This window comes from Aquarana catesbeiana, linkage group LG05, assembly GCF_042186555.1.
Source record: "Aquarana catesbeiana isolate 2022-GZ linkage group LG05, ASM4218655v1, whole genome shotgun sequence".
NCBI classification, from domain to species: Eukaryota; Metazoa; Chordata; class Amphibia; order Anura; family Ranidae; genus Aquarana; species Aquarana catesbeiana.
Window position 1 is genome coordinate 91,599,387 of NC_133328.1, and position 26,133 is coordinate 91,625,519.

A 26,133-nucleotide genomic window follows, 5' to 3' on the forward strand; every position below is an offset into this window, starting at 1 on the left:
TTTTTTTTTTTTTTTTTTTTACAGCTAATTACCCTTTTGTGTACTTATAAGTGAAAAAGAGAATTACACTATACATGCCATTTAAATGCAGTCATGTAAGTCTGTGTATGGTGTGCAATCAAAATGGGTAATTTTGTTTTGGAAACTCTGCAGACAATGCATTGTGATCTCTTACACTTATAAAAGTAAGCTCGCTCTGATTAGCCTCTTGGAGCTGGCCGGATGCAAATATACATCCTCTCGGCAGGTGGGCCTTGGCGCTAAGCGGGCGCGTATTTGAGTGCATTAGTACAAATACAGCTGTGCTGAGATCACGCAGCCGGAACAGTTACCGGCAGCTAATGGAAAGCTCACAATCTCTGCTTGCAATCGGGAGCTTTCCGATCATGTGACAGCCAATCACGGCAGTCACATGACCATTTTTTTTTATCCTACCTAAAACACGCTGATACTAATTTAAACTTTTTTTTTTTTTTTTTTTTTTTTTAATTCTACCCAAAATATGACCCCGACCTTGCCCACAACACTAACCCTTTTTACTGTATTTATTTTTTTTTTTATTACATCTCCTGCAAGCTATGTATCATCCTCTCCATTCAGAAGAGTAAGAAGAAACAGGGTCAGGCTCACAGTGACTGATCACTGTGATAGTCAATCGGAGGCTATCACAGCGATCAGGTGACCCACGTTCGGGAGGCCCGATCATTAGTACGGTGAGAGCCCAGGCTCTGTGCAGCACGCTCCCAGCATAAAGATACACACATATGCGGCCCCACGAAAAAAAGCCCACTACCATAAGGCCACATATATGTATGCGGTCGGCGGGAAGGGGTTAAAAAATCCTTAAATTTTAGGTAATCGAATTTAGTCTGCGGCAGGCAGGAGGAAGTATTTCGGTCCAGGAAGCAGATGGTGACCCTGTATGATGCCTGAACAAAAATAGTGCAGTCCTGGAGAGAAAAGTAGATATAGGCATTGTTGGGTGGAGTACTGTAATCTCTTTGAAAGGTAATAAGTGCAAGTTACAGAGCTGAAGAAACTCTCCCCTGAGAGTAGCTTCTCCCCACCACCGTTTGAGCCCTGGGTGCTGATGCCAAGCTGCCATCCATGCAGCAGCCGCACACCGGATAAATCAGAATTCACCTTTAGTGTAGCACATCCACACACGGCAATGACAGTCCATGCTCTGTCCTAGGGGGTCGATCCTAGGGTGAGGACTGTCATTGCAGTGTTTGTGGATGTGCTACAATAAATGTGGAAGTCTGATTTATCCGTTGTGCAACAGCTCTTGAATACCTGCAAGCGTTGCACATTACTTGACATGCTGCACTTGAAAACTCATTGATGACTGGTCAACTTTAACCTAGGTGATGAACTGTTTATGTAATATTTGCCATATAAGCTTTTAGTGAGCATGTCTCCTGTGGACTGTCTTTTGTTATAAGCCTAACCAGCTCATGTTGTCTGAACCCATATGCAAAAGTTTCCTTCTGTTTATGTTGTTACAATTTTGACTGTTTTGGGGACCCTGAAACTATGAAGCAGCTTGAAGGATGAATATGAAGCTTCATTTTGCATCTGCTTTTTCCTGTTGTAATATTTTTGTATTTTACCTGTTTTCAGAGTATAAGAGTTCCCCTCAAACCCAAGCAAAATGAACCAGCTGTACAGCCAAAGCGACCAAGGTAAAAAATATTTGTAGATGGTGATATTTGATGAATAAATTCTAATATTAATGTAAATTTTGACAGGTTTAGACAATTTAACTTGTCCTCGCTTGCACCAGCATCCCTTAAAAGGGTTCAGAATGCTGGGGGGGGTGGTACTAGGAGCATACTGTGAGCTTGCTCTCTGCCCATAAACATCAGCCACCCAGCAAAGCATATGTGCACTGTTTAGGAGTTAAAGCGCAACACTTTGCCTCCGCTCATATTGTATTAGACAGTCATAAAGAAGTTAATGCATATTAAAAACTCACTGAGCTGTCTAGCTTTCATTATGATCACTTGCTCTCCAGTCTTTGTTGTACATGTGGTCCCCATTCTCCGCATAGGATTATATCCAGTGAATATTTGCATTGCCTCAGACTGCATAGAAGGGGCTTTCTTCCTAGATTTATATGCTCTGCTCAGTCTTAGACATGAGACCTCAGACATGTGCCGATAATTTTGTCAGGCCGCAAAGAGAGCAGACATTGCTCAACGAAACAAATCTGGGAATCTGGACTTTTGAGCTGACTTTCCCCAGCAACAGTCATTATGCAGTGTAGGGAGAGTTTAACTCTGAGGGGAAGCTCCGCTTGTTTGCACCCTCCACTGCCATGTTTGGCACTTTTTTGGGGGGGGGTTGACAGATACCTGCTCCCACTTCCCGGTAAGATCACTGCAGCACTCTGAGTATGTCTGGCCTCTCCTCCACCCCCAAACCCCCCCCCCCTCCTTCTGGGACGCCCACAGGACCCAAAAGACAGCCGGACCATTCACAAAGCACAGCGCAACTCATGCATGCACATTGGGAAACCGGCTGTGAGGCCTTAAGGCTTCACTACCGGTTTCTCTTAGTGGAGATGCCAGCGCCTGCTCCCAAAGCCGATTGAAGAATCGGCTCAGGTGCCGACATTGCTGGATCCCTGGACAGGTAAGTGTCCTTATATTAAAAATCTTATATTAAAAATTAATCTTGTATTAAAAATCAGCAGCTACAGTATTTGTAGCTGCTGACTTTTATGGGGTTTTTTTTGGGAGATTGGAGCTCCTCTTTAACTTCCACCCCTGCATTTCTTGTTACTGCACTTGCCCCTGGCAAGCTCTCAAAGCCAGAGAGAAGCACTGTCAGTTGTTGTCGGGGTCAGCCATAAAATCTCAGCTTCTATAATACACAGAAAGATGGGACCAAGTGCTTTGTATCCTGGAGGACCAGGGCAACAAAAAGTAAAGTGAGATTAATTCAAAGGCTAACTTCATCTTCCTGAGCATGTTTTATGTTGCATCCATATTTCGGGAATAACATGAAGCATGGTCACAGTCTACAACCCATACCACCCCCTCTTACAGGGATGGGTGGGGTGCTTCTCTGTCAGCTCCTGTCAAATTTGAAATTGTTACAGTGCATTAGTCATTCCAGGGTGGCAGATGGACTTGTAGCTCTAAATAGAGCACTAGTGCGGTGCCATCACTGCACTTATGGTCCATTGAACCTCCTCTGCAGAGAGATTCTTAAGAAGCCAGAGCTTTGTACCCACGATCTGCTGGTCATAGTTGCAGTGCTTTCCATGCTACTATACAAAAAACAATAAAACAATTACATGCCCTTTTTTTTTTTTTTTTTTTTTTTACTACAGATGCATTTATTTTTGCAAAAGGTGAACTTACCCTTTAACATCACTAGTGGATCAAGTGCTAAAATACCGGAGATGTTAGAAAAGCGTTACTTTAATGCATACAGATTTGTTTTATTACGCAAAGTTAAAGTTAACATTTGCTGCATTTGAAACTTTCAAAAACATTGTCGTTGTCATTACTGATCACCTTCAGATAATGCTAGTTACATGGCTGCAAATGTTGTGTGTTTTTTTTTTTTAATACTTTTAGTTGCTGACCCCAAACCATTATGTTGCATGAGAAGTCTGAAGTCCTGATTTGCATGCTTTTTCTCAGCCAGTGGCTCATATTATTTAATATATTGGTTCAGCATAACAGCCAGGCAACCTGCATTTTTAGTAACGGTCCACATATATATTTCTTCAGTATAGACAAAAGATGTCTGCTCTTAACTTTATGTCACTGAAAAGCCTCCTCTGTTTTCCTCTTTCATTTTTCTTACTGGGCCCTTGCTTTATGGCTCCCCAGCTGCCACCCCCATTTCCTCCATGTGAGAGTACCTGTACCAAACATTACTTATGTAAACAAAGCAGTCATAGCGTTGAATACAGTCTATTTTACTTATGTTAGATGTCTCTTTACTTGTTGGTCTTTTTCAGAATTGAAGATCTTCCACCTCCAACTAAGAAATTATCCCCAGACATGACTCCTCATGTATTGTTTACAGGGTTTGATCCCACCCAAGCTCAGCAGTATGTTAAGGTAAGGACCTTTTCCCAAATGTGAGCACTGAAGTAACTGCTGCTTTCACAATGAAACATTTACACAATGCTAGCAGCATGAACCATATTTAAAATAGGCATGACGTTTAGTATGTTTACATTTATTTTCCTTTAAATGTTTAATGTTGGATTTTCAAAAAACTTGTTTTCAGAAACTATATATACTTGGAGGAGAAGTGGTAGACTCTGCACAAAGATGCACTCATTTAATTGCTGGTAAAGTAACAAGAACTGTCAAGTTTCTCACTGCGATTTCCGTAGCAAAGCACATTGTTACTCCAGAGTGGCTGGATGAAAGCTTCAAGTGCCAAAAATTTGTTGGTAAGGAATCATCTTATAATGGACAGATTGGTTAATTTTTCTGTGTGTGTGCTCCAGTAGTTAAGTTGCCCATTCACATCTGGTTCGGCCAACCAGATATATGACAATGTAGGTCTTATGGATAGGAAAATGATTTAAATGAGAATGGTGCTTTTAGCTGCAATACTAAGATACCTTGATTTTATACTTTAGTGTAATTGATCATTGTTTATTCATACAATTAATACATTTCTATTTTGTTGTAATTGATTAGTACAATTTTTCAGACACTATATCTCTGTGGCCCTATATGTGGCATCTTTTCTCTTTGCCTCTTTTTGGTATAGTATCTTTCCTTCACTAATGAAATATGACCTATGACTTCTATGTATGTATTACTACACATCATTACAGTACCAGTTTCGAGTTATTGTAATGTTAACCCATTCTTCTTTCAGTTCAAAACAGCATGACTAATTGTAAGAATGACTAAGATTATGAAAGCCTGGGGGACCTTGTGGTGAAGCACAAAAACGAGTCCTGTGTAGTGCCATGGTAAATTGTGGTCACGGTCAATTTGCACCTAGCAGTGGGAATGACTTAAAGGGGGATGGTTACACCAAACCTTAGTCTATTTCATGTACACATTATACACCTATGCCAGTCTTTCTGCCCACAAAATACTCCTGACTACAGTGTCACAAGTGACCGTCTCACAGACACACATAAACCTAAGGACAAAGGATTGTTTTTTTTTAAAAATTACATTTTTTAATTACATTTACTTTTTTTTGCACGCACAATTATATCGCTTCTTCATGTGACTATTCCTACCTTAACCACTTCAATTCAGGGCAGTTCCCCTCTTGCTGCCCAAACCAATTTTCAGCGTTGTCACTTTTTAAATAACCATTGCGCAGTCATACACCACTGTACCCAAACAAAATTTTTATCATTTTGTTCCCACAAATAGAGCTTTATTTTGGTGGTATCTGATCACCACTGGGGTTTCTATCTTTTGCTAAACAAATAACAAAAGACCGAAAATTTTGGGAAAAAGTTTTTCTTTGTTTCTGTTATAAAATGTTGTAAATAAGTACGTTTTTTTTCCTCCTTCAATGATGAGCACTGATGAGGCTACACTGACGGGCACTGATAAGGTGGCACCAATGAGGGGCACTAATATGCAGCACTGATGTGCAGCTAGGCAGCACTGATGGGCGGCATTTAAAGGCGGCACTGATGGGCACTCATAGGCGGCACTGGCAGGCATTTATTTTGGGCAATTATTGGCATGATTTATGGGCACTGATTGGTATCCCTGGTGATCATGGGTGGGCATACCTGGTGGTCATGGGTGGGCATCTCTGGTGGTCCTGGGGGGGGCTGCACTGTCAGGAGAGCAACCGATCGGCTCTCTTCTACTTGTGTCTGTCACAATAGAGGAAAAGTCGTATATCTGTTTATACTGTGCTCAGCTGTGATTGGACACAGCTGATCACGTGGTAAAGAGCCTCCATCAGAGGCTCTTTACCTAGATCGGAGTTGCGGTGTGTCAGACTGACACACCACACCACCGATCGCCGCGCTGCGCACCCCCTGGCTTGTTATCCTGTTGGACGTCATGTGACTCCCAGTCATAACTGAACCACTTCCCAGCTGTCATTCTGCTATAGGCTGGACGGGAAGTGGTTAACCGCTTCAGCCCCGGAAGGTTTTATCCCCCTTCCTGACCAGAGCACTTTTTGCAATTTGGCACTGCGTCGATTTACCTGACAATTGCGTGGTCATGAAATGCTGTACCCAAATGAAATTTGGAAGGGGGGTTAACACTAGGGGGGCGATCAAGGGGTTAACTGTGTTCCCTAGTTGGTGTTTCTAACTGTATGGGAATAGGACTGCATGGGGGAGGAGACATATCGCTGTTCCTACTTAGTAGGAACAAACGATATGTCTCCTCTGACAGAACAGGGATGTGTGTGTGTTTACACACACACACATCCCTGTCCTGGCTCTCGTGCCCGCGATTGCGCCTGCCGGCTACGTGCATTGTGCCCCCTGTCGTGCAGCGGGTGCACCCCCTGGCGGCTCTTAAAGAGGACAACGTACCCATACGGGATTTCGCCCAGTCCTGCCATCTGGCAACGAGTATCGGCGAGAGCCATTCGGCAAGTGGTTAAAGAAGATCATTAAAACCAGCAATGTTTTTGAGACAATGAACACTGGTAATAAAAATGTAAAATACTGAGAAGAGTATAAAGTTCAGAGGTCAAGAGTAAGTAACATAAAACACAGAATGTAGCATTCAGCAGTCAGGATGAGAGGTAAATATGGGGAAAAGAGGAGGACGGGTGTTCGATATACAAAATGCCCACTCAGATATGGCCGCCCAGGTTGCTCTCCCCAAGGCTCAGGCAGTGTTGCAAAAAGCAGCTAGAATTTAGAGCTGCTGCGTGCCCTGTGTTCATACATTTTGCCCGCATATGCCCACACAACACCTTTTTACAGGCAGGGTTGCCATGCTACTGTGTACAGAAAAATGTGGTCAGTATTGTATAAAGGAAATGTTTTACTATGATTTATCTGTTTTCTGAAGAAGGATTCAACAGTGACACCCTCAAAACAATTCACCTTTTTTTCATAGTATTGTGAGTGTGCTTTTAATTTAAATGATAGGTAACTGGGTTCACACTAGTGCGATGTGGATGTGGGTTTCCCCTCACCAAATTCGCATGACAGGAGATTGTGACTGGCTCTCGATGGAGCCAGTTCACACCTCTACGGAGCGAATTGCACAGGAGCCCTGTGCCTCTTTGGCTCAGTTTCATGTCTGAATTTAGGCAAAAATTCAGGCCCGTTTCGTCCCTGAAACAGAGGATAGGGATGCACTGGACCCCTGCTGTCAGCCGCATCAGTCTGCAGCGTGAACCCAGCCTTAAGGTTTGCAGAATTCTCAAACCTTCTACTTAGAGTACTATAAGAAATAATGGTAGACTTTGCCTACGGAGGAAGTATTCTACTACAGTCACATTTTACATTGTAGTGCATAGAACATTATCATATTTAAAATATTGCTGTAGAATTCCATTTCCCACACCACAATAAAGGTTTTTCATTTTTGTACATCCTTTTTTTTTTTTTTTTCTTATTTAGAGGAACAGAGCTACATACTTCGGGATGCTGAAGCTGAAGTGTTGTTTTGCTTTAGCTTGGAAGAGTCCCTGAAAAGAGCACGGGTGATTCCACTCTTCAAGGTAAGGGCACTTCCAGTTATTGGAAAGCTTTACAGAGCGGTTTTCAAAATGTTTTACTGTTTTGACGCTGAAGGCTTTCTTTTATCCAGTACTTGGTATATAGCGAGCAGTAGTAATGCTTATTGGCCTTATTCTCCAGTGTTGAAAACACTCAGAGTGAAAGAAGCAGCTTGGATGAGCAGAGAAACATCTTTGTTATTACAAAACTATTCTAGTTGAATGTGACAAAATACTGCCAGCATTGTACTGTTTTTTTAAATTTAGCTTGCAAGAAGGAAAGCCTGGGGTGTGAATCATTCAGTGTGACTTCAACTGGTCCAGTTTGCTTTCCATTAATAAAAGCTTGTAAAAAAAAACAGAGTGAACATTTTGCTCCCAGACTTTGCAAAACTTCCACTCTCTACTTATCACCTGCTGTTTTTAGCAGTGCAGATTGCTTGGTATAAAAGAGTAGGCTTTCAGGAAATTGTGTGGTGTCAGGGGTGGGTCAACCCAATTATAGTATGACTTTCTGTACATACTTGCACACAGATCTGTTAAACTAAGGGATAACCAGTTTTATAAACATATTTGCATGATTACATTTATGTATTCTAAAAAGTATAATTATGATTATAAAGCAAACTTGTATTAGCTCAAAAAAGAAAATGTAAAGCAAGATTAAAGCGGAGTTCCACCCATTTAAAAGTCAGCAGCTACAAAAAGTGTAGCTGCTGACTTGTAATAAACACACTCACCTGTCCCACAATCCAGCGATGCGACCACCCGAAGCCTTTCTTCACAGCCGGGCGAGCCGCGCTGTGCGTTGTGAATGGCCGGGCAATCTTCTGGGACCTGTAACATGTCCCGGAAGATTGCAGGGAGGGAGAGGGTTGAGGTGAAATTCCACTCGGTGTTGTGAAAACTAGGTACCCGCTCCCCCTCCCAAAAAATGACATGCCAAATGTGGCATGTCAGGGGGTCACAAGTACTTAAAGCGGAAGTTCCATTTTTGGGTGGAACTCCACTTTTAAAGCTTTTTTTTATACACCAAAAGGTATTTCCACACTTACTGAAACCATGTTCATCAGCACTAAAGGTCTCAGGAAAACTGAGTAAAGCTGGATATGGGGCACATGTATACACACCACTTCACATATACTGTATATACGTGCTGGGTGCCTGGGCAGCCAGTTAACTAGCCCAAGGACATTCACTGCAATGGTTTATTAGGAGGCAATGTTAAAGTGTTACTAAACCCAGGACCCTGCATGCGCTATATCTGGTCTCCCACAGTACACAGAACGTGGAAATGCAATTATTTTTGTAAATATAAACTGCTAAATACCTTTTTTCATCAGCAGTATACAGCAGTCTTGTGACTTCTACCGGTGTCCGACCGAGCACTGGTTAAAGCGTGCAGGAGGCAGTTTCATTCTTTTCTGACCTATGAGGCTGCATGACCCCTGACCCTCTGTCTGGATCACATGTACCCTGCTGACATATCCTCTGTCTGGATCACATGTACCCTCCTATAAATAAACTCTAGCAATACACACCAAACTGAGTATGTGCAGAGTTGCCTCCAAGACTCTGTACTATAAGGAGATGGATTGGGGACTGTGGAAGAGGAGGATCAGAGAAGACAGGATCAAACAGCCTTTTTTGCACATGTAGAGGAATAACCCCTTAGGTTCTCCATAGTGAGTATAACAAGCATGCTTTACTGCATATACAGACTGAGTTTACTGTTGTGGGTTTGGTAACACTTTAACCACTTACAGACCGCCTGGCGCTTTTATATGTTGGTAATTTGACGTTAAATACTGTTGTTGTGGCAGCAGAAAGCTGTCATAACCCCGCTATTTTTAAAAACGGTAGGTGGTCCGCTTTCGGATAAATGTGGCCTCTGCAGCAGATTCGCCACTAAATCACTTTTATCGGTCATCTCTGCTGCTTACCGGAGCCGTCAGTAGCGGCGGAGTCGATCTAAACCTTTCCCGACACAGGCATGAAGTCATGTGAGGGAATGATGGCCCCCACTCGATTCATACCATCGGATGACGGAAGGGATGTCAAACGTCCCAACCGCCCAATGGTCTTAAAGGGGAAATTTTTTTTTATTGCATTCAAGTGTAAATGTGAGATTTGAGGTCTTTTTGACCCCCAAATCTCGCATTAAAGAGGTCCTGTCATGCTTTTTTTCTATTCCTTATGTTTACATTCCTTGTAATAGAAATAAAAGGGACAGTGTAAAAATAAAAAGTAAAATATATAAGAAAAATTTTTAAAGCGCCCTGTCCCACCGTGCTCACGCGCAGAAGCCAACACATACTCAAGTCGCGCCCACATATGTAAACGGTCTTCAAACCACACATGTGAGGTATCACCCCGATCGTTAGAGTGAGAGCAATAATTCTAGCAAAAGACCTCCTCTACAACTGAAAACTGGTAACCTCTAGAGATTTTTAAACTTCGCTTATGGAGATTTGTAAGTGTCAAAATTTGTCGCCATTCAACGAGCTGACGCAATTTTGAAGCGTGACATGTTGGGTATCAATTTACTCGGTGTAACAATTATCTTTCACAATATAAAAAAGGTCGGGCTAACTTTACTATTTTCTTATTTTTTTTTATTTTAAAAAGTGTATTTTTTTTCCAATAAAAATGCGTTTGTAAGATCACTGCGCAAATACAATTTGACAAAGTATTGCAACGACCGTCATTTTTTCTTATCGTACATCACGGGACACAGAGCCATAGTAGTTAGTATGTGGGTTATAGGCCACCTTCAGGTGGTGGACACTGGCACACCTTAAACTAAAAAGTGCACTCCCTATATTACCCCTCAGTACCTCAGTTTTTTTGCCAGTGTCTAAGGTGTTGGTCACGAGTGAAGGGAGGGACACAAGAAAGAAAACTAGCGCCATCAGTGTGCTGCTCGGGGGCTTACAAACCCCCCCGCACCATGCTGCTCCGTCCCGTAGGTCCCAGAGGACCTGTAGTCCGCCGCTCACGCGGGATAACGTTTTCATTTAAAAAAGGGGGGGGGGGGGGGAGAGAGCTGTAGGCAACACGGGGGGGTGGGGCTTAGCGGCATCCTCCAACGCCCAACACGAGGAGGCAAGGTTTTAAAAGCACCTTTTGTGTTGCTGCAGGCTGTGGAGGGACACAAAAGCAAAAGGTGGCTTTAAGAGGTTTGGTGACACAGGCATTTCCTTTGACACATTTTTACTGCTGCATCAGGCTGGGCATTAATAGCAACTGTGCCGGACTATAGCTCAAGCAGTATATGCATTCCTCCTGGTAGTACCTCTGCTTTATGCATCGGGTTATGGCAGAAGGGGGGTAAAAACACCTCAATAAAGGGCTCTAGAAAGACTTATTTAGTCACACAGAAGCCTAGATCCATCCCAGTAAGATGGCACCCTCCCCTGGGAGTAATATGGCTGGTCACGGTGAGCCATCACGAGGGGCAAGTGTTGCAGCTGCTCTTAAACACTGCAGGCCCTGTGTATATTACTAAGGAAGTTTTTTCTTCAACCATTTTAAGCTTGAAGTAAAAGTTTGATGCTTTAATTGTATCCCAGAGTGGGACTAAGCATAACAGGTCCCCGTCCATTGCTCAGGACTCTCATGCTGTGGAACAAGGAGTGAGAGATGGCAAATTTCTCTCTAGGACCAGGAAAAGGCTGATGTCTCCTCTTCTGAAGATGATGCGAAGTATCAAGCTCGCAGGAAAGGTTGTTTACAGTCGCTCACTAAATTGGTCCACTCCACATGTTTACTGCTAGTAGCGCAGTCAGTCAATGAGCCCACTTCTGCTTTGGGTTCACTAAAAGCCCCCCCCATCTGTTCATGCTTTTTCTATCCATTCATAGCTAAGAAAGCGTATGTATTCTGAGTGAGAGCACCCAGATAAAGTTTTTTTTTTTTCCTCTGAAAAAGTTCTCAATACTTTATTCTATGGAGGAAGGGTTTTATGGGGAGTTCCAGCAATTAACGATGCTATATTCTCTGTAAACAAAAACCTGACTTGTCCAGTAGACAATGGTCATATGCTAAAGGGTCCAACAGATAAGATGTTGGAGTTCCTTTTAAAAAAAAAAAAAAAAAAAAAGAGATTTCGCTCGCAGGTTAAGTCATTCAAACCTGCGCTGGCGTTAAGAGTATCTCAGTCCTTAAAGGATCAGTTTATAGAGGTATTCAGTTATTCCTGATCAGCAGGGCAAGGGTTGGCCGGCATATCAGAAGCGTTCTGTTTTACAGTGACGCTATCCTATGGTTGAAAGATGGTCAGCTGAAGTGCCATGCAAAAAGCTCTTGGTAGTTTCCCTTAAACTTGGTTTGAATATCCGTTCGTAATTTCTAAAGCGCCCTGTCCCACCGTGCTTGCGCGCAGAAGCCAACACGTACGCAAGTCGCGCCCACGTATGTAAACGGTCTTCAAACCACACATGTGAGGTATCGCCCCGATCGTTAGAGTGAGAGCAATAATTCTAGCAAAAGACCACCTCTGCAACTGAAAACTGGTAACCTGTAGAGATTTTTAAACTTCGCCTATGGAGATTTTTAAGTGTCAAAGTTTGTCGCCATTTCACGAGCTGATGCAATTTTGAAGCGTGACATGTTGGGTATCAGTTTACTCGGTGTAACATTTATCTTTCACAATATAAAAAAAATGGGCTAACTTTACTGTTTTCTTATTTTTTTATTTTAAAAAGTGTATTTTTTTTCCAAAATAAATGCATTGGAAGACCGCTGCACAAATACGGTGTGACAAAGTATTGCAACAACCGCCATTTTATTCTCTAGGGTGTCTGGGGAAAAAATATATATATACTGTTTGGGGGTACTAAGTAATCTAGCAAAAAGAAAATTATTTTAACTTGTAAACACCAAGTGTAAAAAATAGGCCCGGTCCTTAAGTGGTTAAGATAACTTTTTGGTGCTTGCTGTGTGGCTTTAGTCTCACTATACAAGTGTTTTCCTTAATACAGGTTCAGTTTGATGAAACCAATTTCTGTGACGATAGCAATTTAATGTATATGCTTTTCTTTTTTTTTTTTTTTTTTTTTTACCCCAGGGAAAGTATTTCTACATTACTCCAGGGATCTGTCCCAGTTTGTCAACAATGAAATCTATTGTTGAGTGTGCAGGTGGCAAAATCTTAACGAAACCACCCTCCTTTCGAAAAATTATGGAGCACAAACAAAATAAGGTAAGGGATATTCACATTTTTCAGAGCCCCTGCCCTCAAGAATGTCTTCTAATAAGAAATTCCATCTGAATTGAGAGGGAAGGTGTTATTGCTATGTTATGGTTGTGACGATTCCCCTTCAGTTTCCTTCCCTAGTAAGTGGGTCAAAGGGACAGGAAGTGATGGGGAATCTCACTATTGGTGACAGATACTGGCTCTCTTTTAGTGTTTAGAATAGTTAGAACATGTGACGTGTCTTTTGCTGTCTGTCCCCTTATTTCTTGCTCTTTTTACACATGGCTAATAGGGAAGGGGGATTTCAATTGGGACATGGGCAGGTATAAAAAAATAAAATTAAAAAAAAATTGAAAAATTAAAACCCTTTTGTTGGGCTTTATACAGCTTTGACACACTCATTATTTCACAGCTACATTAATATTTACATTGCTATAATCTCATAACCTTACCCAATAGAATAGATCAGTCATAGAAACACACTTGGAGCCAATTTGACCATTTAACCTTCTAGTATTGATTGTGGGTGTAAACTAGATTAGGGTTCCTTCACACTTGCAAATGCACCCTGTGTGTTATCAGCTGCAAGATCCCCAGTGCGGTTCCCCCGATTAGCTGCAAGTAGGCAGTCCTATTGAAGGCAATGGGAGGCTGACGGCTCTTACAGCTAATTGCGCCCACTTGCATGTAATCATTCAAGCAATAGTCACATGTAAGTGATCAGCCCTGAACGCAGGCAGTCTGTGTCTAGGGTAGTGGTTATAAACAAATATATACCGCGCTGTCTCAAAAAAAAAAAAAAAAACTAAAGCAGCCAGCACAGCAGTGGATAAAGTTGCAAAAATGACAAATAGGGTGAAATGTGCAGCGCTTATGTGATCATATAAACCATAACAAATAATATTAGTACAGAAAACTTGAATAATAAATGATGTGCTCAAAAATACTCCAAGCAGTCCTCTATTATGACATGTGATGTCTATAAACAGAGTAACTTGGACGTGTGATGTCCAAAAAAGAAAAAAGTCAGTGACAAGCTTCAGTCATGTGTGATGATAATCCTCAACCACATGTGGATATAGTATAGTGACAGTCTTTAACTTCAAATATGTATGATGTAATAACAGTTAATAGTGGGTCCACCACCAAAGACACCAGAAGCTGCTTACCAGAGGGATTGAACTCAAATAGGTGTACACCTAGTGAGTCAATCAAGCTTTGTGGTATAATATACCAAGGGGATCAGATGCTCTATCCAGATATGACCTCCAGATGGACCTCCGAACAAGTGTAAGGTATGGATGGACTCAGTAGATATAGGCAGTCAGCCCCATGATGACTTCTAAGTCGAAACGCGTCGGAAGGATATGCTGAGACCACTGTCTTCTTTTATACAAGCGCTTGATTTTACTGCTTAACACGTGAGTGTATTTCCTTTGCTTTTTATGTATTAAAATTTCCATACGGAGTTACACTATATGCCTTCCTCTTTCTTTTAATTATGGGGCTGACTGCCTATATCTACTGAGTCCATCCATACCTTACACTTGTTCGGAGGTCCATCTGGAGGTCATATCTGGATAGAGCATCTGATCCCCTTGGTATATTATACCACAAAGCTTGATTGACTCACTAGGTGTACACCTATTTGAGTTCAATCCCTCTGGTAAGCAGCTTCTGGTGTCTTTGGTGGTGGACCCACTATTAACTGTTATTACATCATACATATTTGAAGTTAAAGACTGTCACTATATTATATCCACATGTGGTTGAGGATTATCATCACACATGACTGAAGCTTGTCACTGACTTTTTTTTCTTTTTTGGACATCACGCGTCCAAGTTACTCTGTTTATAGACATCACATGTCATAATAGAGGACTGCTTGTAGTATTTTTGAGCTCATCATTTATTATTCAAGTTTTCTGTACTAATATTATTTGTTAGGGTAGTGGTTCTCCACCTTTCTAGTGCCGTGACCCCTTGATAAAATTTTCCCAAGTTGTGGGGACCCCTAACAGTAAAATTATTTTCGTTGGTCATTTCATTGCTGTAATTTTGTGACTGTTATGAATCGAAATATAAATATCTGATATGCAGGATGTATTTTCATTCTTACAAATTTAACATCTTAAAGCGTAGTAATCAATCACAAAAACAATCTGTCATATACAGCGCATAATATTTATTTAAAGTTAACATATAAGTTACAAATGAATAAAATGCCCCACCGAGAGACAGGGTAAGTGCCGGGTGGGGGGGGTGCCACAGTGGGAGCATTGATATGGTACGGGGGCAGCATTTGATATGGCACAGTGGCGGCAATTGATGGGCACAGTGGCGGCGTTTGATGGGCACAGTGGCGGCGTTTGATGGGCACAGTGGCGGCGTTTGATGGGCACAGTGGCGGCGTTTGATGGGCACAGTGGCGGCGTTTGGCACAGTGGCTGTGTTTGATGTACAAAAATGCTTTTATTAGTATCTCTGACTTGCCAAAGTCACTGGTGTTCTGTCGGAATCAGCAAGCAGTCTGTGTTAACTGGAAGTGACGTTTCGTCGCCACCATCTTGGTTAGACTCGTCCTCAGCAAGCGGACTTCAGTGGGTGTAAAAAGATGTCCACTTGCCGACTACTTAAGTGTAGCCTAACTGCGGACGAGAGTACCAAGATGGTGGTGACGGAACGTCACTTCCGTGCGGTCTCTCTTCTCTCCCGAAACGACATCTCGCTGGCCGAGACGGACAGACTCCGGCGTAACACAGTAATAACTTCAGGTCTGTCTCGTCCAGCATTCGCGACCCCCTGGCAAATCGGCAATCGACCGCCAGGTTGAAAACCGCTGGTCTAGGGCCAATTGATTCCTGCTTGCAGTTCTCAATGAACTACGAAGGTACTGATGAGCACTCTTGTAGTCCATTGATTCTTCCTGCTATTCAATAACTGCCTGCATGTATTGGAGGTACGGGCAGACCGTGTACTGAGAGCAGAATTTAAGCATTGCACCTACAATCTGCTAATCACATTTTGTGCATGCATACTTTTTTACCCGCAAAAAGATGCGCATTCATAAATTTTTTTTTTAAAAGGTGAATGTAGCCTTTTAAGCTGCAACCCCCCCCCCCCCCCCTTTTTTTTTTTTATATTCGTTAAGGAATCTTTTAGAATGATATGTTATCCTTTTCTTGAACACCTTAACATATTACAAGAGAATAATATGGTTTCATTAAATAACTTTTTCTTTTTTTTTTTTTTTTTTTATAGAGCTTGGCAGAAATTATCTTGATTTCATGTGAAAATGATCTTCATCTTTGCAGAGAGTATTTTGCTGGTAGTATAGGTAAATATTCTCATTTGGGTAGTTTAGTGTTAGTCTTACTGATCTTTTTTGAGGTCTGATGATTGTTGTTTCTATCTTTTATAGATGTCCATAATGCGGAATTTGTTCTCACTGGAGTTCTGACACAGACATTGGATTATGAGTCATATCCTTCTAAAATAATGTGAAAATTAGCTTAAAGCCCATCTGCATGAAAAAATTAAATCAACTTCTTAAGCACGTTATACTCTCCAGGTCTGCTATATGGGTGGTCCCTGTCCCTCGCTGGCCCTATAGGACCAGTAATCCAGTGATGCAGGTGTGCTGGGTAGTCCCAGCAATTTGCTGTTTATGTAAAAGGAATCTACCTCCTGTAAACAGAAGAAAAGACCCAAGACTGAAGCATCATGGCACTGTGGAATTAGGTAAGTAAAAACAGCATTTAGATGGGGCTTTTTTTTTCTTCCACCCAATACCAGCAATTGGGGGCCCCGTAACCACTTCCGGACCGCCCACTGTATATGTCCGTCGGCACATAAATTTCTCGGTAACTGCAGCAGCTGCTGCCATAACTGAGATATCCATCTCATCAGTGGGCGGTCCGGTTTACAATAATGGTGGTGACTGCAGCGGATTCGCCGCGAGATCACCGTTATCGGCGGCGGGAGAGGGGCTCCCCCCCTCCCGCGCCCTCTGCCACTTACCGAAGTCGTCGGTAGCGGCAGAGACGATCGGGTCCTCTTTCTAGCTGAGTATGGATAGGGGTGAGGGCAAGATGGCCCCCACCCATCTCCATACCATAGCAGGGCGGAAGTGACGTCAAAACGTCACTTCCACCGATACCTCTTAAAGGGACTTTTTTTTTTTTTTTTGTCATTTATTCAAATGATAATTTTTTTTTTTTTATTGTATTTAAGTCCAAATATGAGATCGGAGGTCTTTTTGACCCCAGATTTCATATTTAAAAAGACCTATCATGCTTTTTTTCTATTACAAGGGATGTTTACATCCCTTGTAATAGGAATAAAAGTGACCCAATTTTTTTTTTTTAAATCGATAAAATAAGAAAATTTTTTTTTTTTTAAAGCGCCCCGTCCCGACGAGCTCACACGCAGAAGCGAGCGCATAGGTGAGCAGCGCCCGCATATGAAAACGGTGTTCAAACCACACGTGAGGTATCGCCGTGATCGTTAGAGCGAGAGCAATAATTCTAGCCCTAGACCTCCTCTGTAATTCAAAACCTGCAACCTGTAGAATTTTTTTAAACGTCGCCTGGAGATTTTTAAGGGAAAAAGTTTCACGCCATTCCACGAGCGGGCGCAATATTGAAGCGTGACATGTTGGGTATCAATTTACTTGGTGTAACATTATCTTTCACAATATAAAAAAAAAACTTTACTTTTGTCTTTTTTTTATTAAAAAAAAGTGAATTTTTTCCAAAAAAGGTGCGCTTGTAAGACCACTGCGCAAATACGGTGTGACAAAAAGTATTGCAATGACCGCCATTTATTTCTCTAGGGTGTTAGAAAAAAATGTATAATGTTTGGGGAGTTCGAAGTAATTTTCTAGCAAAAAAGCTTGTTTATAACTTGTAAACACCAAGTCTGAAAAACAGGCTCGGTCCATAAGTGGTTAAGCTTTAGATCTCAATTGAACTTTGTTTAAATTGGCTAAGTACTTTCCAGGTACATCAAAACAAGAGTTGTACAAAATCTTAGTATTGTTTGTCTTTAGAAAGCAGCCACAGCCTTAGTAGAAACATTTTTCCCCTTCCATTGTGCTACAGAGAAAAGACCCTTGCTCCATGTGTGGAAGCAGTGGTTTTTCTGCAGATGCCTGACATGCCCCCTGCACATCCAGAGCTCTCCAATTAGCACATAGTGCAAGCTTTGCTGATTGCAGTACTATAGGTCGGAGTGTGGCCCTGCTTCATAGTGAGGAGGATAAGGCAACAGATAGGAGTGGAACAGAGCTGCCACTAATGGAATGTTGTATAAAGAGGGGTGCAACGCATATCAGTCTTAACATTCCTCCTTTCGACTCTTCCATCCTTCAGTCCCCCCCCTCACCACCACCATTTTTATCTTTGCACTCTTCCATCCTTCTGTTCCTATCAATGGATTCCTCCATCTCCATCCCCAGACTTTTCCATCCTTCTGTTCTTATCTATGGATTCCTCCATCCCCATGCTTTTTCCATCATTCAGTTCCTATCTCCAGACTCCTCCCATTCTCTATCCATGGATTCCCCCATCCCCAGACTCTTCCATCCTTCCTTTCTTATTCATGGATTCTTTCATCCTTCAGTTCCTACCCCTCCCCCATATCCTGGACTCTTCCATGTCCTTGTCCTGCTATATGCAGGGAGTGTCCCGTTTCTTTTTAAAAAAAAAGCAGATAAAATTTTTAAAATGGAGTTCTTCTAAATGCTCGGATTTTTTTTTTATGGAAACCATCGTTAGTAATTGTGATGCATCGCGGAATCGAATCGTTGACCAGATAATCGTAATCAAATCGTGAGATTAGTGAAGATGCGCACCTCTAATCCCTATCATGACAAACTCTGAAATGTTTCAAAACACTATGGTATCTTAATCCCTTTTTTATGTTATTCACATGTTCCCCAATGCGCACACTAAGGGACCTAGATGTTCTACCAATATACTGGAGTCCACAATTGCACTCCAGCATATATATACACTACCCCTTGTGTGCTACATGTTATAAAACATTTTATCTGATACTTCTGACTGGTAGAGGTGGAAACAAACTTTTTTTTTTTAATGTTGCATTTACATTGTTTGCATGCTGGACACTTACCACAGGCATAAAAACCAGACCGGAATGAAAACAAATCCTATTTTCCCTAATGATAGGTGGATCAATCACTCCAGGAGCAATGACATCTCTTAATATCAGTGCTCATCTATAGATAAATTGGGGACGATTGGGAAGAACTGCACCCAACACCCTATCTTTCCTAAGAACCTCCCAATGTTTTAAAACAATCCGCTCAAACTGCCTAAATTGCACATTGTAATCAAGAACAATTTTACGTTCAGGTTTATTTTTATACTTCCCTGCATTGGAATCTGCAACTAGTGCTTGTCTGTCAAGACTCCCTATCTTATACCTGTCTGAGTTGACCTGCTCAATTTGATAACCCTTTTGGGGGAACTTATTCGCCAGGATTTGTGATTGATCCTGATAATCCGAATCCAAGGCACAATTGCGCCATAGGTGAATAAATTGGACCCTAGGGATGTTACACAACCAAGTGCTATGATGACAGCTGTTAAGTGGGATGTACCCATTCCTATCTGTGGGCTTAAAGTAATTGCGTGTTTTATAATGATCTCCCTCCTTAAAAATTTCCAAATCTAAGAACACCATGTGCTCGGTGTCAATGCTCCAAGGGAGAAAAATATTTTTGGTGTTATTATTCAGCCTAAGCAAAATTGCTTCAAGACTGTGCAAGTCACCATCCCAAACCATAATCAAGTCATCAATGTAGCGTTTGTAGAAAACTCGTTACCCAGGACAGTCATGAAAAATAGACGACTCCTCCCACAGAGCCATAAATAAGTTTGCTACACCAGGGCAAATTTAGCCCCCCATGGCTATGCCCATGATTTGGAGGAAAAACTGCCCATCATACCAGAAATAGTTTTTGGTGAGGCAAAATTCTAAACACTGGAGCAAAAAACTTCTTATGCATGCCATTAAGAGTCAAATTATTTAAAGCCCATCTAACAGAAGCTATAGCCTCCCGATGGCCAATAATAGTGTCTGTAGTCTGTTTGATGTGCTTAGTATCTCTAAGAGGCTGGAGTGTCGCATACTAAGAGTTTTAGAAAAAAAAAATCTATATTCTCCAAGGCAGGAGGACACCGATTCAATGCCATTAACAAAGGAACTCCCAGGGGGAGACTGGGCATCCTTGTGAATATTAGGTAGGCGATAAATTATCGGTGTCCTACACACACTTGGATCTAAATAGATAGCTTACTTCTTAGCAAGAAGCTTATGTTTCAAACCCGTATGGGCCAATATAGATAACTTCTCTTTATGCTGAAAAATCGGATCGCTCTTCAGCATTTGGTATGTTACGGTCTCCCAACAGTCGTTGCATTTCATCCTTGTAAAAGGATTTACTCATTACCACTAGTCCGCCCCCCTTATCTGCAGGGCGGATCACTAATTCTTTTTTAGGTTTCAATGAGGAAATGCCCTTTTTTTTATAAAAGAAGGATCTCTTAACGTTCTTTACCTTCATATTTTCTAAATCACTTATTACCATATTCCTGAATACATCTATATGTTTCGTGTTAACATTAAGAGGATTGAAAACAGATTTATTATCCAAATTAGAGTGCGTCCCCGAAGGGACTAAGGAGGCCCTTTCTGCAGGCTTGGTTAGAAAATGCTTTTTAATGTTCAAATTCCTAACAAATTTTTGAAGGTTGACATGTATGAAATTGACTAAAATTACCTACTGGCGCAAACTTGAGAGCCTTGTCAAGGACTCTTAAGTTCGTCCTCAGAAAGAACTGAGCCACTTATACCTTTTTTTTCTCCTCCCTGCGTGTCTTCCTCTCAGTTTTTTTTCTCTCCCCAGGTTTGTTTCCTGAAGGTGAATGAGCTGTTGGGCCCTATCATTGGGGGTTGGGGCTCCCTAAAAAATCGCCAGCCTGCTCTTGTCTATTGCATAAGGGCTGAAAAAGATTGGCTACAGGAATAGGAGCTTCCATGTAGGGATCATCCCTCCATCCAGATTGTGAATATTGGTTAGGGTGATACCCTCCTCTCGAATTGAACCTGTTATACATGCCACCCCTAGGTGGACGGTTATTCCTAAAAAATTACCCCATCCCCTCCGATGGTTATAAGGGCAGCCCTCCCTTCAAATACAGGTCGGGTAATATGTAACTTAACTAATAGGGTACTGATAGGATGAAGACTGCAGTGGAGTAGGAAAGATTTATCAGACATCATTTCTGGGAACAAAAAAAAACTTATATGTTCTAATGAAGGTCTGTTCCCGGTCTCCCCTCAAATCTTGCCTTTTGCCCTAGAAAAATAGCAACCGATCGCACACAGGATGCCGACTCCCTGTGACCAAAATGAAACCAGGTAATGTAAGATGGCTTCGGCTTTGCTCTCCACCCGCAGAAAAGGTCCCTCAGATGCGTTTCGTGACTTAGTGGGCTTAATTGTTGAGGCTGACCTCAACAATTAAGTCCTCTAGGGGAGAAATGCATCTGAGGAACCTCTCAAAGTGGTGAGCAGAGCTGAAGCCATCTTTCATTACCTGGTTTCATTGTGGTCTCAGTGAGTCGGTGTCCTGTGTGCGATCAGTTGCAGTTTTTCTGTAACATATGTAGCTTGACAAGCTGTTTTGTAATATCTGCACCAGTTTATTACATGTCATGTTGGCTGATATCAGTGATGGCATTAGTTTTTAATTTCTTTGGCTTTGCCCTGACTCAGCTACATCATAAGTAGACCCACAACTGAGGTCAGAATCTGTTCATCTTTTCAAAAAATGTTGCGCTACAGGGTTTGTTTTCTTTTCCTTGCACTGTTTTCCTTAACCAGCACACATATAAGTTTACATGAATGTTTATAACTACACAAGGCCCCCATGGATCTTTTGGATGCTGCAGTGTATTGGTCATGCTGAAAGGCCACAAAAATAGTCTTTCACTATCTTCATGTAAAGATTTCCTTGATGGCTGTTCTTCGGTGAACAAGGAAGAAAAGTTTATCTGCATCTTTTCTTAGGATGTGAATTTTCTTAAAAGGAAGCATAAATAATTATGTTGTATTATAATATGGTTTTAAAGCCCGTCTAAAGGGTTTATAAAAATTATTTTCATGTTTTGTTTGTAATGTAAAATAATGAAGGTACCTAAACTATTTTTGTCAAGAGGCAAATGTTTGTTAAATAACTGAGGAAAATAAACCTTTTGTATTTTATATTTCTAAACCAGAGTTCATTTTTATATTGCCGTTTTCAAAATTTCTATTAAATGTGCTTTAGTTGTAGTATTTGTGTGCCTGAGTTTTCCTTTGCCCTAAGGATATTTAAAAAAAAAAAAGTGTTGGGACTAGTGCTCTTCCACTTTGTTGCTCCAGATGGTCCCCATGAAGGTTCTTGTTCCAGCATCTCTTGGTGGATCACAGACAGACCATCATCCAAGTGTATATTGTCAAGGATCGAGTTCGACCCCTTTCCTGTCAAGCCATTCACTATTAGATCTGTGAGTGCTTCTTGGGTTTTTCAGCATCCATTTACTGTTTCCCAGATCTGCAAGGCTGCCACCTGGTTTTCTGTTCACACGTTTTACATGTTCTGCCAGGCCACATCTGATGCCACAGTCAGGCATACGGTCCTCCAGGTAGTTCTCTGAGCTGCTGGCAGTCCCCAGTTCTGTATTATTCGGTGGTCCTGTCAGCATTTTTGGGCCAATGGTTAATGACCGCTTGTGTCCCTCATGTACTCAATGTAAAATTTCTTCGCATCCATTGAGTGACACAGGTCCCACCCCTCTTGTTTATGATCCTGCACTTGGTCCTGCTTGCTATGAGGCATGCTTGGGGATAAGAGGGGCTATCCTGGTCTGACCTACAATTTTGTGCTGTTTTCTAATTGTTCTATTAAAGGCAGTATACAGGTAATAACTTCCCATGTCCCTCAATGAACTAAAAAAAAAAAAAAAATCCTGTTATTGGATATCATACTGTCAGTGTGCTTCCAGTGCCTTCTTGAGCAAAATCGTAACCTTTTACACCAGTTGGAAAATGTTTTTTCTAGTACTTCTTCCATTAGATATAAAGCTAGGTTCTTAAATATGCGGATGCTAGAATGTGTAAATCGCATTAATTCCCGTACCCACGGGCAAAATGTGGTGCTATATAGCTGGGGTGCAATTAGTTCCTAATGGCATCCCGACACATCTGAAAATGATGCATGTTTTTGTGCGCAGGAGATGACAATGAATTCAAATAGGCTGTTGTGCCTGTGCAAACATGGCACGCAGAAACCAAACATATGTAAGCTTAGCTAAGAGAGAGATCCTGGCATGATTGAGGAAGTCACGTACAGTTGTGGGTCGCTTGCAGTGCAGTACGCACTTATAGGCATCTGTCATTTTACATACGAATTGTAGTGCTCACCCTGAAGGTCTGGTAACAATAGGTTCTCACAAGTAGTACAGAGGCTGCCAGTCACACAAGACAAGCGCAGTCCCACGCACACCGACAATTCAGGCTCAGTCTAGTGGGTGTCTTAGTATATTTTGCTGGATAACTTTGACAGGAGAGGGCTTTAGGGTCACAGGATACTCCAAAATGATCAGTAACAGCGGAAGGAGGACAAACTTCTCTTTAATTTTTTAATAGCAGCAGTCTAGAGGTAGAAGTAGGGAATGGCCAGTATATCTAGGATCCTACTGCAGCAGTATATATTGCAACCTCCGGACCTTGGTTCTCTTTTGGCACTTGCACAGCTAACAGTCCCCAGCAAGGTCTTTACTCCATGTCCCAGGAGCTGTCTGCCACCCAGGATCCACAGGTAGATTCTAAGTGGAAATTACTTCAGCGCAGTGCCTTCCAGTAAATGTAATCCTCAGGCAATTGTCCCCAAGCCCTCAGCATAGCGGCCTGCCTTCAAAGGTAGCAGCCCCAAGAGAACCGCAACCTTCCCTGGAGGGTAAAGAACCCTCTACTCGGGCCTCCTGCAACTTTATCATCTCCCCAGCCACCACCTGGATGCCTCCTTCCAGGGATTGGCTGTGGCATAATGCATGTTCAACTGATCATTTGAATCTCCTGGCCATATGTTCTGGAAACGTCTTCCAGAGGCAGATGGGAGTAATCAAACCAGGCCCAGGAAACCCTGTGCAGACCAATACAATCAATCACTACTCCATTCACCACAATGAAGCCAAAAAAAAAAAAATCTACCCAACAGCTTCACCAGAGGAGGGCGCTACACACATCTTCAGCTTGATACATTACCTGATAAATTCTTAATGCGCGCGTACGTGCCAGCTGCACTGCGGGGATGCCGATGCTCGTGGCCGGCGGTCGAGATGACTGCCGGCCACAAGCGAGCACGAGAGGCAGAACTGAAGGGGGAGGGGACTGACTAGTCAGTCCCCTCCCCCTTCAGTTAGAAACACATAGCAGGGAACACAGTTAACCCCTTGATCACCCCTAGTGTTAACCCCTTCCCTGCCAGTGACATTTTTACAGTAATCCGTGCATTTTTATAGCACTGATTGCTGTATAAATGCCAATGGTCCCAAAAATGTGTCAAAAGTGTCCGATGTGTCCGCCATAATGTCGCAGTCGTGATTAAAAATCGCAGATCGCCGCCATTACTAGTAAAAAAAATAAATAATAAAAATGCTATAAATCTATCCCCTATTTTGTAGACGCTATAACTTTTGCGCAAACCAATCAATATATGCTTATTGCTATTTTTTTTTTTTTTATGTTTTTTCCAAAAATATGTAGAATACATATCGGCCTAAACAGAAAAAAATAAACTTTTTTTTTTTTATTTTTTTTTAAATGGTGATATTTATTATAGCAAAAAGTACAAAATATTTTTTTTTTTTTTTTTGTCAAAATCGATGGTTTTTTTTTGTTTTATAGCACAAAAAATAAAAACCGCAGAGGCTATTAAATGCCGCCAAAAGAAAGCTCTATTTGTGGCAAAAAAAACCCCCGCCAATTTTGTTTGGGTGCAGTGTCTCACGACCGCGCAATTGTCAGTTAAAGCGACGCAGTGCTGAATCGCAAAAAATGGCCTGGTTATTCCGCAGCCAAATCTTCCGGGCTGAAGTGGTTAAGCCATTTGCACTTGGTGACACTGGTGACTAGGCATGTGCATCCCGTTTCATTCCAAATCGAAATTCGGACGAATTTTTCATTATTCGGAAATTCGGATGCATCCGAATTTCCAAATTACAAAAGTAAAGAATTTAAATGAATCCGAAAAAAAATGAACGAAATTCGAAAACATATTCGAAAAAAATAGAAAACGTTTTTCTAAAAAAAACAAGATAGAATATAAAATAATAAAGCAATAGAAATAAATAAATATATATATATATATATGTGTGTGTGTGTGTATATGTATATATATATATATATATATATATATATATATATATATATATATATATATATATATATATATATATATAATAATTTTTTTTATTCTCTTCTATTGTTTTTTTTTATGCTTTTCTTTTCTATTATTTTATATTCTATAATAGTCTTTTCAATTCAAATTAATTCTGTACGAAATTCGAATTTCGGAACATGGCTTCTGAAGTTTGCATTTCGTATAGAATGAATTCGAATTTGAATAGAAAAGATTAGAACAGAAAATAATAGAAAAGAATAGACTAGAAAAACAATAGAACAGAATAGAAGAAAATATAATATATATATTATATTTTCTTCTATTCTGTTCTATTGTTTTTCTAGTCTATTCTTTTCTATTCTAATCTTTTATATTCAAATTTGATTTCGGTCTATATGAAATTCGAATTTTGGAAGATGTTTTTATATATATATATATATATATATATATATATATATATATATATATATATATATATATATATATATATTATATTATACACATTTTTTCTATTCTGTTTCATTGTTTTTTTATGCTATTCTTTTCTATTCTATTCTAAACTTTTCTATTAGAATTTGAATTCATTCTATACGAAATTCGAATTTCGGAAGATGGCTTCTGAAAGTGGAATTTCATATAGAATGAATTTGAATAGAAAAGATTAGAATAGAAAATAATAGACTAGACAAACAATAGAACAGAACAGAATAAAATATAATATATATATTTTATTCTATTCTGTTCTATTGTTTTTCTAGTCTTTTCTCTTCTACTCTATTCTAATCTTTTCTATTCCAATTCATTTTAT

General features: G+C 40.9%; 1 protein-coding gene across 1 annotated transcript in view; it reads left to right on the forward strand.

Moving 5' to 3' along the window:
• The window catches only part of PAXIP1 (PAX interacting protein 1), an 84,362-nt gene extending 62,208 nt beyond the window's left edge, over positions 1–22,154 (forward strand). Inside the window, exons 14-21 of the mRNA XM_073629962.1 lie at positions 1,624–1,685; positions 3,980–4,082; positions 4,255–4,423; positions 7,556–7,656; positions 12,722–12,856; positions 16,112–16,187; positions 16,272–16,331; positions 21,768–22,154. Coding sequence (XP_073486063.1) covers positions 1,624–1,685; positions 3,980–4,082; positions 4,255–4,423; positions 7,556–7,656; positions 12,722–12,856; positions 16,112–16,187; positions 16,272–16,331; positions 21,768–21,784 — 723 coding nt within the window. The 3' untranslated portion in view covers positions 21,785–22,154. The remainder of the gene's footprint in view (positions 1–1,623; positions 1,686–3,979; positions 4,083–4,254; positions 4,424–7,555; positions 7,657–12,721; positions 12,857–16,111; positions 16,188–16,271; positions 16,332–21,767) is intronic.
• The last annotated feature ends 3,979 nt before the right edge of the window (positions 22,155–26,133 follow it).